Source organism: Accipiter gentilis, chromosome 27 (genome assembly GCF_929443795.1).
Source record: "Accipiter gentilis chromosome 27, bAccGen1.1, whole genome shotgun sequence".
Classification (NCBI taxonomy): domain Eukaryota; kingdom Metazoa; phylum Chordata; class Aves; order Accipitriformes; family Accipitridae; genus Astur; species Astur gentilis.
This window is the reverse complement of record NC_064906.1, coordinates 17,053,391-17,068,126: the sequence shown is the minus strand read 5'-3', so window position 1 is coordinate 17,068,126 and position 14,736 is coordinate 17,053,391. Positions and strand designations below refer to the sequence as shown.

The window sequence follows — 14,736 nt, the reverse complement described above, 5'->3', positions numbered from 1 at the left end:
GGGGTATTCCATACCGTGTGACATCATGCCCAGTATATAAACTGGGAGGAGTTGGCCTGTGGGGATCACTGCTCGGGAACTGACTGGGCATTTGTCGGCCAGTGGTGAGCAATTTCATTGTGCATCACTTGTTTTGTATATTTCAATTCTTTTATGATTATTACTGTCATTTTATTATTGTTATTATCATCATTATTATTTGCTTCCTTTCTTTCCTATTAAACTGTCTTTATCTCAACCCACGAGTTGGACTTTTTTTTTCCTGATTCTCTCCTCCATCCTACGGGGGCAAAGTGAGCGAGCAGCTGCGTGGTGCTTAGTTGCTGGCTGGGGTTAAACCTTGACAGAGTTGTATGAACTAGCGCAAAACCAAACAAACAAAAAGCGAGAAAAACGGGAAATTCAAAATTCTGACAAAACTTATTTTCCATAAAACTGGAACCACTTTATCATGAATCTATTCGAGAAAACCTCCACCACTGAGGCTTCTGGTTTAGCTAGGAGCATAATAGTTTCTCCAGATCCCCTTAGAACAAAAGACATTGTCTTCTTTGCTATCCGTTCTTCCATTACTTCCATAACACTCTTTACATCCAATAGTCTATACAAGCATATTGTCCTTGCTTTCATGTACATTTTTCTGGTGAAAAGAACATCTGTTACTGATGCTACACAGATGGTAATCTTGAAATCCAAAAAGAGAGCAATTTTAGTAATGCCTTTGGGCGATATTAATAACTGCTTTCTCCTTCAGAATGTTAAAATATTAATACCATTCTTTTAACATAAAGCTGGGCATTTAAACATATTGCTTCAGCTCATATATGCTTTCTAGTCACAGCTGAATATGGAGAAAAGTTAACTACAGCTGAACGTTGTTGAATTCTTGTAGAAAAGCTTAGTGCACCTCACACGAATTAACTGGCAAAAGACTTTAGCAAGAAGAACTGAGAAAAATAGATGTCAAGCGCAGCCTGATGCTCTGAAGAAAAGCATGGCTGGAAGCACTGGTTAGATTAATTAAAAATCACATTTTTGTTTAGCATGTGCTCTGTCCAAAACCCCACAGAACCCACAATATCCCATTCTTATTAACTTTTCCAGGTTTTGTAGGAGCCTGCAGCAGTACCTTGACACCGACGGCCTGACTAGAGAAAGCTGAGGGCAAGCACTCTGGAACTGAAAACTTAAAACATTAAAGCTGAACTCTGAATAATTTGGCCACAGTGCTATCAACTGTACTGAATACAGAAAATACATGGAAAAATTTTAAAGTGAAGAAATGTATTTTATCAACCTACTTTATTTATAATATTCTTTAGCAGTCTTCTGTGTGAGCATGGATGAAAAATTCAGTCAAAAATGGAAACTTTAGGTCTGACAGTGTCATCTGAAATTACATTGTGCAAGCACCTCAAACTGTCAGCACCTAAATGATGTGAACCTTTGCCCTGTCCTTTTAGGAGAGGAATCATAGCCCAAAGACTGCAATACCAGCTGAAGAACAGACTTTTGTTCTTGCTGGAAATTATTCTTTGGAGAGGCCTGTATTTTTTTGGTTATCCTGTATAATTAGATTACAAAATCCATTTGAAAAGCTGGTGATCATCTGAGAGCTGCAAGAATTTCCTGCTAACAAATTTTCCTTCCAAAACAGAAGATCACTAATTAGTTATATATCCTCCCATGGATCCAACAGATCTTTACAGGATTTGTGAGATATGAAGAGCAGAATAAACTAAGAGAGCAGAAAAAGAGCACAAAGAGTCCTTGCTGCCTATTGTAACGTTCAGTTGTTTCGGTTCCATTTCAGGACAGCAATCTTATTCAGGAAATAGCTTAAGTGTTTGCTTACCCTGCACTGAAGGCAAGAGGTTTTATGAGCAAAACAAAACATTCTCTCCTTAATCGGAGCTTCAGCTAATTCTTACACGCTGATAGGCATTGTGGGGAAAGCCCAGCTAACTAGGTAGCAGATATTTGGAAATAATCAACACCTTCCATTCAAAATAGCTCTGGCAGATCCAAAATAATGGCAACTAACTCCATGCTCCACTCCGAGGTGCAGCACACTGCTATAGGTCCTCAGCCCATTTTTCCCCTTCCTCTGGGTGTTTGCCATTGTAGTAAGAGTCAGACATACATGTGCCCTACAGTGAGTCCCTGTCCTCTCGTGGATGTCCCCCACACACCGTCAAGTGCCCTCCTTCCTCTCCACTTGTCAACTTACCGTATTGCCTGTGTTGCTAGGACCCCAATAAATAAAGTTGCAACAACAAAATAACTGTGTGCCCTGCCTTGGACAGAGCTGGTTTGTCGCTAATACTGATACTGGAGACGAGCATGGGAGAACATATACATTTCTATTCTTAGTACTTGGGCTCGCAACCTGTGCAGACCGTCTCCTGCCATTATTTCAAAGAGGCTGAAGGGATTGTTAAATAATTACAAGCAACTGAATAGAGCAGTTCAAGCAAAGTCTGCCTGCTCTGCTTTCATCTGAGACTTGAGAAGAGTGGTTCAATTTGGCTCCCTCGGATTATGTCTGACACGCCTGCCCAAGGCTAGCAGATACGACACAGGCTGCAAAGACGACCCACATCCCCGTAGTCCAGCAGCAGGAGGTCAGGCAGGGCACTCAAATGTCACTAAATACCTATATTCGGGCAACCAATACAGTGAAGTAAAGCAACCAACGAAGCTTACCGCGAAGTAAAATAAAACAGGTTAGCATACACGGCGGCAAGCAATACTGCGTTGCGTAGCTCCTAACTCGATTCCCTGAAGTTGTCTGACCACCGCTGTCTACTGAGACAAATTAGAAGGTGAGGATAGAAAGAAAGCAGGGACACCATGATTTTACTGATAGATGCTAGCACACACCTTCATTCCCAGCATGGCAGGTGGGCTAATCATCCAACATAAGGTCTTCTCTACCTGTCATAAGCGAGGCTTATTGCATAGTACAGCCAATACCTGGTATTGTCCTACCCGCTTTAGTCCATTTTTCCTACTGTAAGGTAAAAATATCCATTGTGAAAACATGGTTTTGTTTTTTCAGAATTTTCTTTAAAATATTTTAGGCTGCATTTCTCCATAGCTCACAGTAATGTCATCATGAGGGCTAACACAATTTTTGAACACATTAAAGGAATCACTGAATAGGTTTTAAATTATGCAAATTTAAAATTGTTAGTGGTCTTACTTATAATTTATCCACTGATCGCTAGGAATTTGCATTGTATTTTAAATTAAAAGCTAATTTGTCTTCTGTGTTGAGATGCAATTTTTATACTCTGAAATCTACTGCAAGAATAATAAAGTTATTAATGTTTAAAGTCCTAACCTTTTTCACTGGGCACACTGAATTATGTAATTATGCAAAATTCATTGACATGAGAGATGTTCGTGTTTAAAAATGGATGTTTAAAACTTGTTTTTATGTTGGAAAAGAAGACAAAAGTGGTCTGGGATGGAGGTTACTCCTCTTCTCTGTCCTGTCCCCATTTAATAAAATAATTGTAGGGAAAGGAAAGCGCATTTAAGAAGTTGAGTTAGAATATTCTGCCCTCAGCTTCCCGCGCCATGTGTACAAAACCCATGGAACAACACTGAACAGAGACCATCCCATGGCAAGGAACGCTTTATAAAACACTGTAGGAACTAACTGACCTGCTGATGATCTTCATGCCAAGCTTTATCCCCCCAGCTGCCAAAGCACTCTGCACACTTATTTTCTCTGGAGGTCAAGCACCTCCCATACTAAACCACTTAGAATAGAACAGAGAAATCAGAGTTTAGGAGAGGAGGAGATTATGTGACTCTAAAGAGGAGATTAAACAGCTGTGAGTTTGTATTCGCATCCTCATCGAGTTTGTCCTCCTGCCGCTGATCAAGTCATCTATCCTGCAACCAGTAAGTCAGTGGGCAGATTTCACTGGCAGATGGGCTGGGTCCTGCACGCACAGTTAGCTGGAATTTTCCACTGCACATATTATTTTAGGCAAATGCAAGCAATCATGTACTTGCAATAAAGCCTATTTACTACACATGCTAAACGTCTGACCTCCCATACCAGCTGGAGGCCTGCACTTGAACTTACAAATCTGTGAGATTCTGATCTCAAGTATCCAAGTATCACAAGATGAGTGAATTTATTGCTGCCCAGTATCTAAACCACTTTCACCTTTTCACATCAGCGAGCTTAGAGCTACCCTATAACTGATAAAAATGGAGATCAAATTTTTAATTGGGAAAATACTTTTCTAGACTTCCAACAACTACAAATCATCTAAATGTATTTTAGATTTAAAACACGAAACTGAATTTCAGTTCTTGGATTCTAACCGAAGACCAAGGAAACTACAAGCTACATGATTATTACTTCAGAAGACTACGAGTTTACTAAAGTGAGGGGATAATACAATGTTAAGTGTGAAGTCTCTATGACAAAGACCACTAAGAGAATGGCAAAGGTAAAATTTTTTACAGCATTCAGTCTTTTCATGATAAAGCTGGTATAATCAATACTTTAGAAGGCAAAATGATTTTCAGGATTTGATTCCATTTAATTGTGGTAAGGTTTCTCTAGGATGTCTTGCTTCAAACTCCAGTGCAGCATGGGTTATTTTCCTGTTCCAAGGTGATACAGGCCAAGGCTGCAGAAATGACATACGTAGCTTTGTGGAGGTTAGTGCAGTCTGCAGTTAGCGATGGTGTGGGTTCTGGCAGCGATGGCTTTCTGTTCTACGCTTACCCATCGGGAAGAGACCGAGCCACTGCCTGATTTAGAACGGGATTAACTGAGTTTTAAAGCTCATTACAAATAGTGGGCTGTAAATTGCCATTTTTACCTCTTCTACAGGCAGACAGTGAGACTGACAGACCTTTCACAGGCTGGTTATAAATGTACGACAGGTCTAGAAGTGCCACTCAGACTTCTGGGAAGAAAAAAATGAAGAATGCCTGGTGGACAGGAAGAAGGTCACAAAAGCACACACATTTTCTTTGGGGATTTACTTCAATGTAGAAAATTGTGAAAATCAAAATACTCCTTTGACTTCATCTCCTGGCCTGCTCTCTTTATGCATTGAAAGACCTTTGTCAGCGTATCTATTAGGTCAACATTCACTGTTCTTTCACATGTACTTGTGTATCTTCTATGAACTAAGTGGAAATGCACAAAAAATGTTCTTTGAGAGGAGGAGGAGAACTAAATGCTATTTATAGTGAACTTCCAGTCTCTTCCAATACCATATACTAAATCCAATATATGCTTAATTGTAAATTAGTCTTTGGCAGTACAGGCTCTGTCAGTGCTTAGCTTACTGGGTTCTAATGTGGCTGATGCTTTGTTATCAAAAACTATCAAAACAGACTTCAGAAATGACTAGGCATGCAAAACTAAACCTCATAATGTAGCTGCAGTTTTAGTATCTATTTTTAAATTACTCAAATCAGCTAGGGTTAGCTGTGTAACCCAAGTTGCCTTGGACTCCTCTTGTAGTCAATGGAAAGAGACAGAAATATCCAGGAGCAATTCATTTTTCCTACTGCAGATGCCTATTTTATGATAAAATGAATTAGTAGGTATCAATCTCTCACTGCTTACAGAATAATATATAACTTTAGAGAGGGAAGTTGAGGTAAGACGAACCCTGTTTTCACGCCATTAACACACGCCTGGCACAAGAAGTATGCACGAGGCATGGGGATTTCCCCCTCCATCTAAAATTACATCTGTCTGCCAGGGAGTACCAGGTTTATATGAATTTATCACCTAGAGTCATTTCCCCTCACAGAGCTTGAAGAGAAGAAACCTGGTTCAGCTTATAGGGAAACATAAGCTTTCTTTCATGCTGAGGTACATCTTACCTGTTCCTGGGCACAATCACTTCAAAGCCTTCCTAGCACTGAATGTTGCGGTGCATATCTCGCAACACCAGCCTGCATGTTAAAAATAGAACTTAACCCCAAAGGGGCCTGAATACTGCTCCAACATATTTCAGCAGCTCCTGTAGTGGGCTTCTGTAATACAGCTATAATAAATGCAAGACTTAAACAAAGGTTAAAGCATTTTCACGTGAAATGTGGGATTACTTTGATTTTCTAAACAGTTTGATTTAGCGGGAGGCTAATAAGGGGTGGAAATTATTTGTTCAGGTCTCATCTAATGCTCAAGATTGCCTGTGAATTAACGACATCATAAGCCAAAAAAAATTTAAAAATACAGATGTTTTGTTGATCATTTAACCGTGTTTGCCTTAATTCCCCAGCCTCTTTTTGCATTAAGAAAAAAAAAGATAAATCATCATCAAATCAGCTGAGAAGCCGTATTTTAAATGCAGGTGATTTGTGACTGGATTTGACCCCAATTTTCACTCAGATGTGAGACAGTGACCTATACCAGTAAGTTTTCATAGGGAAAGTTATACAGTTATTGACATTCATTTAATCACTTCCCAGTATGGTACTAAGCAGAGTCACATTCTAGGTCATGTGTGGGCCATACACCTATTTCATCATGCATTATTTAAAAAAAAAAGTCACAGCTAAGGTGACGATATTATTAACTTGGTAAAAAAGCAATTAAAATCTTCAAAGAGTGAACTTTCAAATAGTGCAGCAACACTTAAATGTCATATTTCTGTTGCAAATGTATTTTTAATGATAACATTTCTTTGTAATGTAAATCAGCTTCCTCTCAATTATAACATGTTAATCAAGTTATTTCTCAATTGCTGCCTACCCATCATTGCCTACAAGTCCATCACATGTCATTCTGTAAAAGCATACTAATTACTTGATTATATTTTAGCCAAGTTTTGTAAATCCAACTATCTTCTCCAAGACTGCATATTATGTGCAGATTTGTCTGTTGGGGGGAAGGGGAGACCAGAAAACATATTTGCATCCTGTAACTTCAGCCTAATTGAAAATCCTTCAAGGTACCTTAGCACGCAGGACTTGATCCTAGAAATTGGAGAAAAGGAAAAATGGGTATCCTAGAAATTGGACAAAAGGAAAAATGGGTATCCTAGAAATTGGAAAAAAGGAAATATGGGTACCTACACACCGCCTCCTAATATCTCATGCACATGCTGGTTGACATGTCCGACAGGGGTAAGGAAAAACACAACGTTGAGATGAATATTTGATTCAAAGCGCATACCTCAAATGCAGAGCAGGATTTGATTGGGTAGAGGTAAATGTTGGTGACAGTGATGGGCTTGCCACCTCTTCTATATGTTGGTACTGCGGTCTCAGAAACAGCTGACCTTATGCTTTCCACTTCAGCCTCCAGTGGCTGCCAGTTGACAGTTGTCTTTGTTGCCGCCGAATTATTCCCGAGTTCTGTGTCTGAGATGCGTGGTATAGGAGACAATTTATCTGCACTGTTAAAGGAAGGGTGGTCATCTGGGTCAGACTCCGTCGTCAGCTTTGTAGAAGGCGACTGGAAGGGAATCTCAGTGTCCGATTTGGAGAGTCTGGTGGCTATGATGAATTTCAAAAAAGACTGTGCATCTTCAAAAGAAGACATGTAGCCAAAGGATATTCTCACAGAACCAGTGGGACGTCCATCAACCAGGTCTATATCATCTCCACAGACATGGCCAGCCTAGTTTGAAATAGGAAGAAAACCAGAGAGATATTATGACAGACTTTGTTTTATTTCCCTCTTAATTCTAACCTGAAAAACTGTTTTCAAAAATACAAAGTTAACTCATGAATACAAGAAAAAAATGGAGAAAAAAATCCCAACTGTCTTATTACTTACTCAAACTGGGAAGAAAATCGTCTTGAGATGCTTGTCCTATTCTACCCTAAGGCAAGAGAGATTTCTCAAAAACATGTCAAGAATCACAAAAAGGTTGTATGTCCCAGGATGGCCTGTGAGCTAGGGCAGTCTCCAGGCATATTCCGGTCTCATCTGCATAGTTCACTGGGATTTAAACCGGGATATTACATTCAGATAAGTGAACAAACCATTGAGACTGCTGATTTTTCTGGGGCAGTTTGCTTGATATTCGCTGCCAGAACAGTTCCATTTTATACCATCAGAGGTTTGTTCATGGCTCGTGTTAAATAGTCCAATGGATAGCTATACAGCTGAGAAGTGGTCTGGGATATTAGCAAAGCAGAGACTTGAATCTAGAGCTCCAACATCCAAAGTGACCTCCCTTGTCATTGAGATACGCAATAAATCTGTCTTGCTGCTCCAGTCAACACATCGCTTTCAGGATGGAGGGAACTAGCCTTCCTCCCAACGCTTCCTCCTTTGAAGAACACGGGTTTCCACTCGTCAAAATTTTTCGTTGAAAAATCCCTCAAATACCCTAATAGTGGCCTCCATGTAGATACCCTTCTATCTGATACACCTTTCATACAGCACTTTCTGGAAAACTCTTCCTTAGAGCAGAAGTTTCTCCTTGCGTAAGTGGGTCAGTGAATGCTGCCACTCGCCTCCAGTGAGATAAGCTCGAGACCCCACTGCTCATCCATCTAATATCAGCTCACCGGTGTCCTAAATCAGCACCCTTATTCCTCTAAGTGCAGCAGCTGTTTCTTTTTTTCCCCTCAGCATTTCATTTATTTACGCATTTCTGTTACATAAAAATGGAAGTGTGAATAGTTTATTTACACGAGGGCTTTTTTTAAGCAAGAAGTGTCACAGTTCAATGAGCACAGATGCCATTTATGCAAGGAGAAATAAAAAAATCCCTCTATGTCAAAGCATGCAATATAGTAGTAAATATTTTAATGCAGCGTGATGTAGTTTTTATCCTTGACAATAGAGCAGAAGCAACATTTGCAAAATTAGGTTGCATCTGTTAGTATACATGTAACCCTTCTGCCAAGTATTGATTGATTGACTGAGGAGAGAGGTTCCTGCTGTGCAAGTGAGTAAACGAGTTCCTACGTAACTTCCTAAGAAAACTAACCACGCTTCTCCAGGGACCCTTGAGAGTCCTCCCTCACAGGCATTTTATACGTGGAAATCTTCATCAGGAAAGGAAGAATACAGTCAGCACCCTGGGAAAAGGCGAGACCAAAGTGTATGTGCAAATACTGTAATAAAAGATGCTTCCCCTACACAGTACTGTTGTCAATAACTCATCCAGATCCTTCCCAAAGGACTGATGGGAGTGGAGTGTCCCAGAATAACGACTGCTTGACTGCACCACCTCGTCATACAACTTTGGGCAGATTAAGTGTCTTTTTATAAGTTTGAGTTTTGCCTATCCCCAATTAAATGACACAGGCCTGTAAGAGGCCACCCACTCCTTAGCAAAATCCTCCTTATGTAAGGAAATCCAAGAGCGTTGCAGCTGGTCATTTGGCATTTTGCACTTCAGCAGAAGGGCAGACCTTCTTTTACTTTCTCAGAGGAGGGGGCTTCCATGGGAAATCAAAGCACCATTTTGCCAAGGAAGGTATTAAAGAGCTCTGTCCCTTTAAGAACTTGTGCTATCAGTCTTGCATGTAAATGTGTTTGCAGAAGTTATCTAAACGTCTCTGTGAAATTATGAGGGAGCTATAATATCAATACAGCTATTATAATTTTTTATCTTTTGAAGAACACCATTAATAAAATTCCAGATTTTTCTGTATTAATTTACTGTAATTTCAACTCTGACAAATACGCAGACATGAAGCCTCCCCCACTTCATTGTAATACATCCTGCTACACAACTTTTAATGACAATTTATGGAAAATATCAGTTATCTATAAAAAAAGTCATTACATTCATGTTCTAACAATCTAACACATCAGTAATCTAGGTAAATGTCATCTAAATTTACTTCACTCTCTGAGATTCACTGTGTATTCTCATTTGTTGTTTCTTGTCCAATTTGTGTATGCGTTTTAAACTGTAGCGTCCAACAGCAATACGTCTACGATACTTGAGCATTCTTAAATACAATTAAGGATACTTAAGGAACAACATGAGATGAATTGTCCAGGAACTTCTCTTCTGCAGGAAGTCTGGATTTCATGTAATTCCAAATCAGAACAAGAAGCCACAATTTCATATTTTCCAGTGAAATAAAAACAAGCAACAAATACCTCTTTGGGTCCATCAAATGATTTCTTTTCAACACGCCATTTCAATGAACTGAATTTCAGTTAATTTAGTTCTTTAACATGGCAACTGAGTTGAAAGGTTAGAGAAAGCAAATCGTATTTAGCATCATTCTTAAAGTTGCAAAGACTCAAAACCACAGGACGTGATACACCTACTTTAGCTTTTAACTACTTAGGGGTGGGTTTTTTTTGGTAGAGAGCCACACTTTCTTCTCCCCTTCAAACTTCCCACCTTTAGAAAATTCGGAACTCATTGCCAGAAGATGTCTCCTGGGTCATTGAACGTAGGTATTTTCCATGGGCAATTTATCAGGTAATCTCATTCAGAAACTAACCTGCAGGTTCCTTTGGATGTCTTCATTGCTTATACCCAAATGCATCTGGCAGGCTCCCGTGTTACAGAAGCAACCTGTGCGGACATGTATGTTGTAGAGACTGGCCATCTTGTCCACCTTCCCGATTCAGCAGGAGATAAGACATAGAAGAATGAAAACCAGACATTTAAAAGTTGCGGTCAAGAAGATACAATGTTTTAAAGGTACAAATCAGCTGGAGGTAAATTACCTCTCTAAATTATTAACAACTTACTGTAGCTTTTATCACTCCCATTCACATTTAGGATTTTTCAGCCTTGTTATTTCAGCAGAAAGAAAACAGTGGTGGAAACAGAAATGCTTACCTTGGCATTGAGAAAGAGTGCACACAACACACACACGCAGAGCGTATCAGTTCAGGTCCTGACCCTGTTAATGCTAGTAGATGTGCTTAATTTTAAACCTGTGAACAGGTTCATTCACGTCACTAGTGCTAATTACAGGCCTGCAGTCAAGTGTCATTCAGTGTCTCGACAGAACCATCACTTACAACTGCCTCTGCAGAGACTGGAGAGAGGCCTGGGGCACCTCTTCAGTCAGCTAAAGAAAACCTTCTCCAAAGATCTGAAACGGAAAGTCCTCATTGCAGATACTGACTATATCTGTGGGATTTTGGCACATGAGTGCTTGAAGAATCAGCCCCCCCCGGTAGGCAAGAACATCTGACAGGGCAGGGACTAAACTGGAATAAATCCTTGAGTCTTCCACATAAACCACCCAGTCTACCAAGTCCCTGGGGTACTTTTTCCTTGTGCTGTGCTGTTCTGCGTTATACCATTTCTTTATCGTCCACTAAACACGGAATGGGCAGAAGTAAAATACTTGAGGACAAACTGGCATGAATAAATTATGCGAAGGAACGAAAAAGACGTGCAAAGAGAACAGAAGCACGTGTCTATATGTGCCTTGGAAGGAGACGCGTATACGCGTGCACTGGGAGGATGGCACCGGCAGGGAAGCACCGCAGAGGAGAGGCGCGGATTGTCAGGGTTCCGTAGCGCAGCTAAGAAACAAGGGAAGCACACCGTGGGGATCCTCTTAGCACAGCTAAGAAACCATGGAAGCACACTGCAGGGATCTGAAAACGCTTTGTGTTGATTTCAAAAAGCAACAACAGCAGCCGGTAAGGTTAGCTAAGCAGGTACGGCTAGCGCCAGTTATTTCTTTGACAACAAATGATGAACATTCCCGGTCAGGACTGGGAGAAAGGACAGTCAAAACGGTCAGAAAGCACGAAACCTGGCACGTTCTATCGCTACCACAGACTTCCAGAACAACCTCGCGCAAGCTGCACTAACCTCTCTGTGCTTTTGTTCCTTTTTCTGCAAAAAGGAGGGCTGAGAGCTCCGAGAAAAACCATGCCGCAGAGAGAGAGGACCCGCCACGCCAGTGGCACAACCCTCCTCGCGGGCAGCTGAGGCTCAGCTCCGCGCGGAGAGACAGCTCAGCCGAAAGGGGCAGGAATGGACGTGTCGACCATCTCAAGCTAGCCACTTTCCTAACCGTGAGCTCATGCTTTATCTGCCTGAGGTATCAATGTAAACATTCAACCTAGTTTTTCTAGCCGGCTTAATCTCTATTGGCTTTCATTATTTTTAACAGAAATTCTCTTTGTAAAGAATAATAGCCCAATATATGTAGCAAATGCTTTCTGGCATAATTCAGCATATCTTCTGTCTCCTATCTTCTGATGTCATCAGCCTTCTGATGTCAGCATATCTTCTGACATCTCTGAGTTTAACTGTGTGAGATACCAAGCACCTTTAATTTCACTATCTCAGTAGCTTAAAATACCAAGCCTTCTATTAGAACTTACTCCAAGCTGAAATAATTCAACCTAAGTAGTGTTTAGCTCCGCTAAATACAGTTGAAACAGCATTCAATTTTTTTTTTTTTCATGTGTGGAGCACAAGGTACTCTGCACAAAAAATGTGCTGCATACACAGAAGAAATCCTACATCATTATAGCGCACAAGTTCTCAAAATCACACTTAAATATGTTCTGCGCCACTAGTCCAGTTCAAAATGGTACGGTTCTCAAATGGGGACACAATCAAAATAACTCCATATATCCAGACTTGGACAGCAGAGAATAGAATCAGTCCCAAGATCCCTATTCACGATTAATGCCTTGGAGAATACCCTGTGTTCAAAGCAAGTTTCTCAAATCAAAGTTATAGTAAAAGGCATCTGTTGAGAAAGACTGTTGTGGTGTCATTAGCTTTGTTTTGTCAGAAGACTTCAATCTGGAAGCAGTGACATTTTCTAGACTTCTTTTTTCATTTAGATGAGAAAAGTTGTCATCCTGGCATAACACGGTTTGTCATGGTGCTAGTGACTCATGGAGTGGATCTATTGTTCCGTTAATGATGACAAGCAAGGCAAAAATCATGACACGTACTTCACTACTGAATTCCTACAGTGTTTGGGCTTATTTGCTCAGTGTACAAAAAACTTTAAAATAGATAATCTTTTTATTATTATTACTTTTTGAAGAAACATTGATGGGGTAACCTTTCTTATCAAAGTGTATGTAGCGTAATGAAATTTCATGACACAACTTCAAGGAATTGCTAACAAGATTTTAAAAAATCTTTTCAGTTTTGTCAAATAAATTATTACTGTTCTTTAATGAACAGTTATTTCATTCTAGCGGTGCGACCCGATGCCCTTCTCCGACCATATTTTAATTGCGATATATATGAATCTGTACAGTAGACAAGGATTATTGATACATAACAACATATGAACATCAGAGGAATATAGGGAATTGTGGTTCAGGAGAACAAAGATAAGTTATCCGTAGCTTTAGTATTAATCAAACTCCGTTATCGCCAATGTGCTAACGCTCACAGGTCTTGGGAGCGTGATGCACACTTTTCCTTGCAAACGATGACACCATGGAAAGAATCAGTGCGGCCAGCACTGGAAATCTATCTGTCCCTTGAATGCGTGCTCGACTTTCCCTTGGACATATGCTTCTATTCTTCTTGTTTAGTTTCACCCTAGAAATATGCTACTTGGGGAGTTAATTTAATCTCTCTCTGCAGTGCTTTGCACATAGCAAAACAAATAGAACATAAAACATCTGTTACAGTTATTTCAATGAAGAAAAGCTTATTTAAATAAAGCACATCTTTAAAATTACCATAAGGAGCAATAATGGGTGTTGAGCTCAGGGTTATGAAATACAGAACGCTGCTTGCAGCGCTGTGCAACAGCGGCAGCTGACTTTTGGGAGCCAGGCATACGTTCATCAGTGAAGCATGAATGGTACTAATGGTAAGTACACAGCTTAATGTACTCAGATTGTCAGTTTTGGTGTTTCCACGGGTCTGATATTTGGAACCATTGTGCCTTGGTCTTTCAGAGCTTAAAGAATACAATTAAACCGCAAAACACATTCAGCAATCTTGCAGCATTTTTACTGATGTCAGTCGGTGAGGACATGGTAATGAAGCTATCACGACATCTTAGAGTCCTTCTGTCCCTCTGTCCCCTTGGCATTCATTACTTTTTCTGAAGCTCTCTACTGTGGGCCAGATCCTGAAGGTTGCTTCACACCCCAACACTTCTGAGGTCAGGTTGTCTTGATTTTTGACAAGCAAAAGGTGCTTTTCGCACTTCCAGGCCGTGGTCTTCAAGTTTAATAAACACACATGAATGAGGTTCATCTAAATAAATTTTAAAATCATTCTTTTTTTTAGAGATAATTTCTAATTTAAGCACAGCTGTCTTCCTCAATGAGCTTTCCTTCAGTGTTGCCAGAATGACCAAATGCTCACATTCAGTTTTTTTTCATAGTGCTCTATCTGATAAATACTATTAAAATTTTAATTTTTTTTTAATATAAAAAATATTGAGGTCGAGAGGGTGGGGGGTTTTTTTCCCCCTGGTTTTAATGTATTACCCTACAATAGTCCCCTCTTGGATATCTGGTATTTTAGTTCACACTGAGCAGCTGGATAGCTCTGAAAAGAAGTGAGATTCTGGTGTGTTCTGATTTCCCATTCTGTCACACAGCTGCATTGGTGACTTCTCTGCCTTTGCTAAATGACTGACTTCTGCTATCCATTCCCTTCGGGGCCTCTGTGGCAGCCAGCTGAAGGGTGTAAGCTTTTCTCTGGCTTCAGGCTCCATTGAAATAAGTCTGAGAATGATGCTTACTGTAGGTAGACATATATACTAAGTGATAGTAAAGATTTACAAATAGCACATAATTTTGCATGATACCTAATCAACTAAAACTAAGATTTTCACTAAGAATTATGGATT

At 40.1% G+C, this 14,736-nt stretch overlaps 1 protein-coding gene across 1 annotated transcript in view; it reads right to left on the bottom strand.

Annotated features, from left to right (window-relative positions):
- Nucleotides 1-14,736, bottom strand: part of MOCOS (molybdenum cofactor sulfurase) — a 224,477-nt gene that overhangs the window by 28,613 nt on the left and 181,128 nt on the right. The window contains exons 7-8 of the mRNA XM_049830456.1: nucleotides 10,423-10,539; nucleotides 7,172-7,618 (exon numbers count right to left, since the gene is read on the bottom strand). Of these exons, the coding sequence (XP_049686413.1) occupies nucleotides 7,172-7,618; nucleotides 10,423-10,539 (564 nt within the window). The remainder of the gene's footprint in view (nucleotides 1-7,171; nucleotides 7,619-10,422; nucleotides 10,540-14,736) is intronic.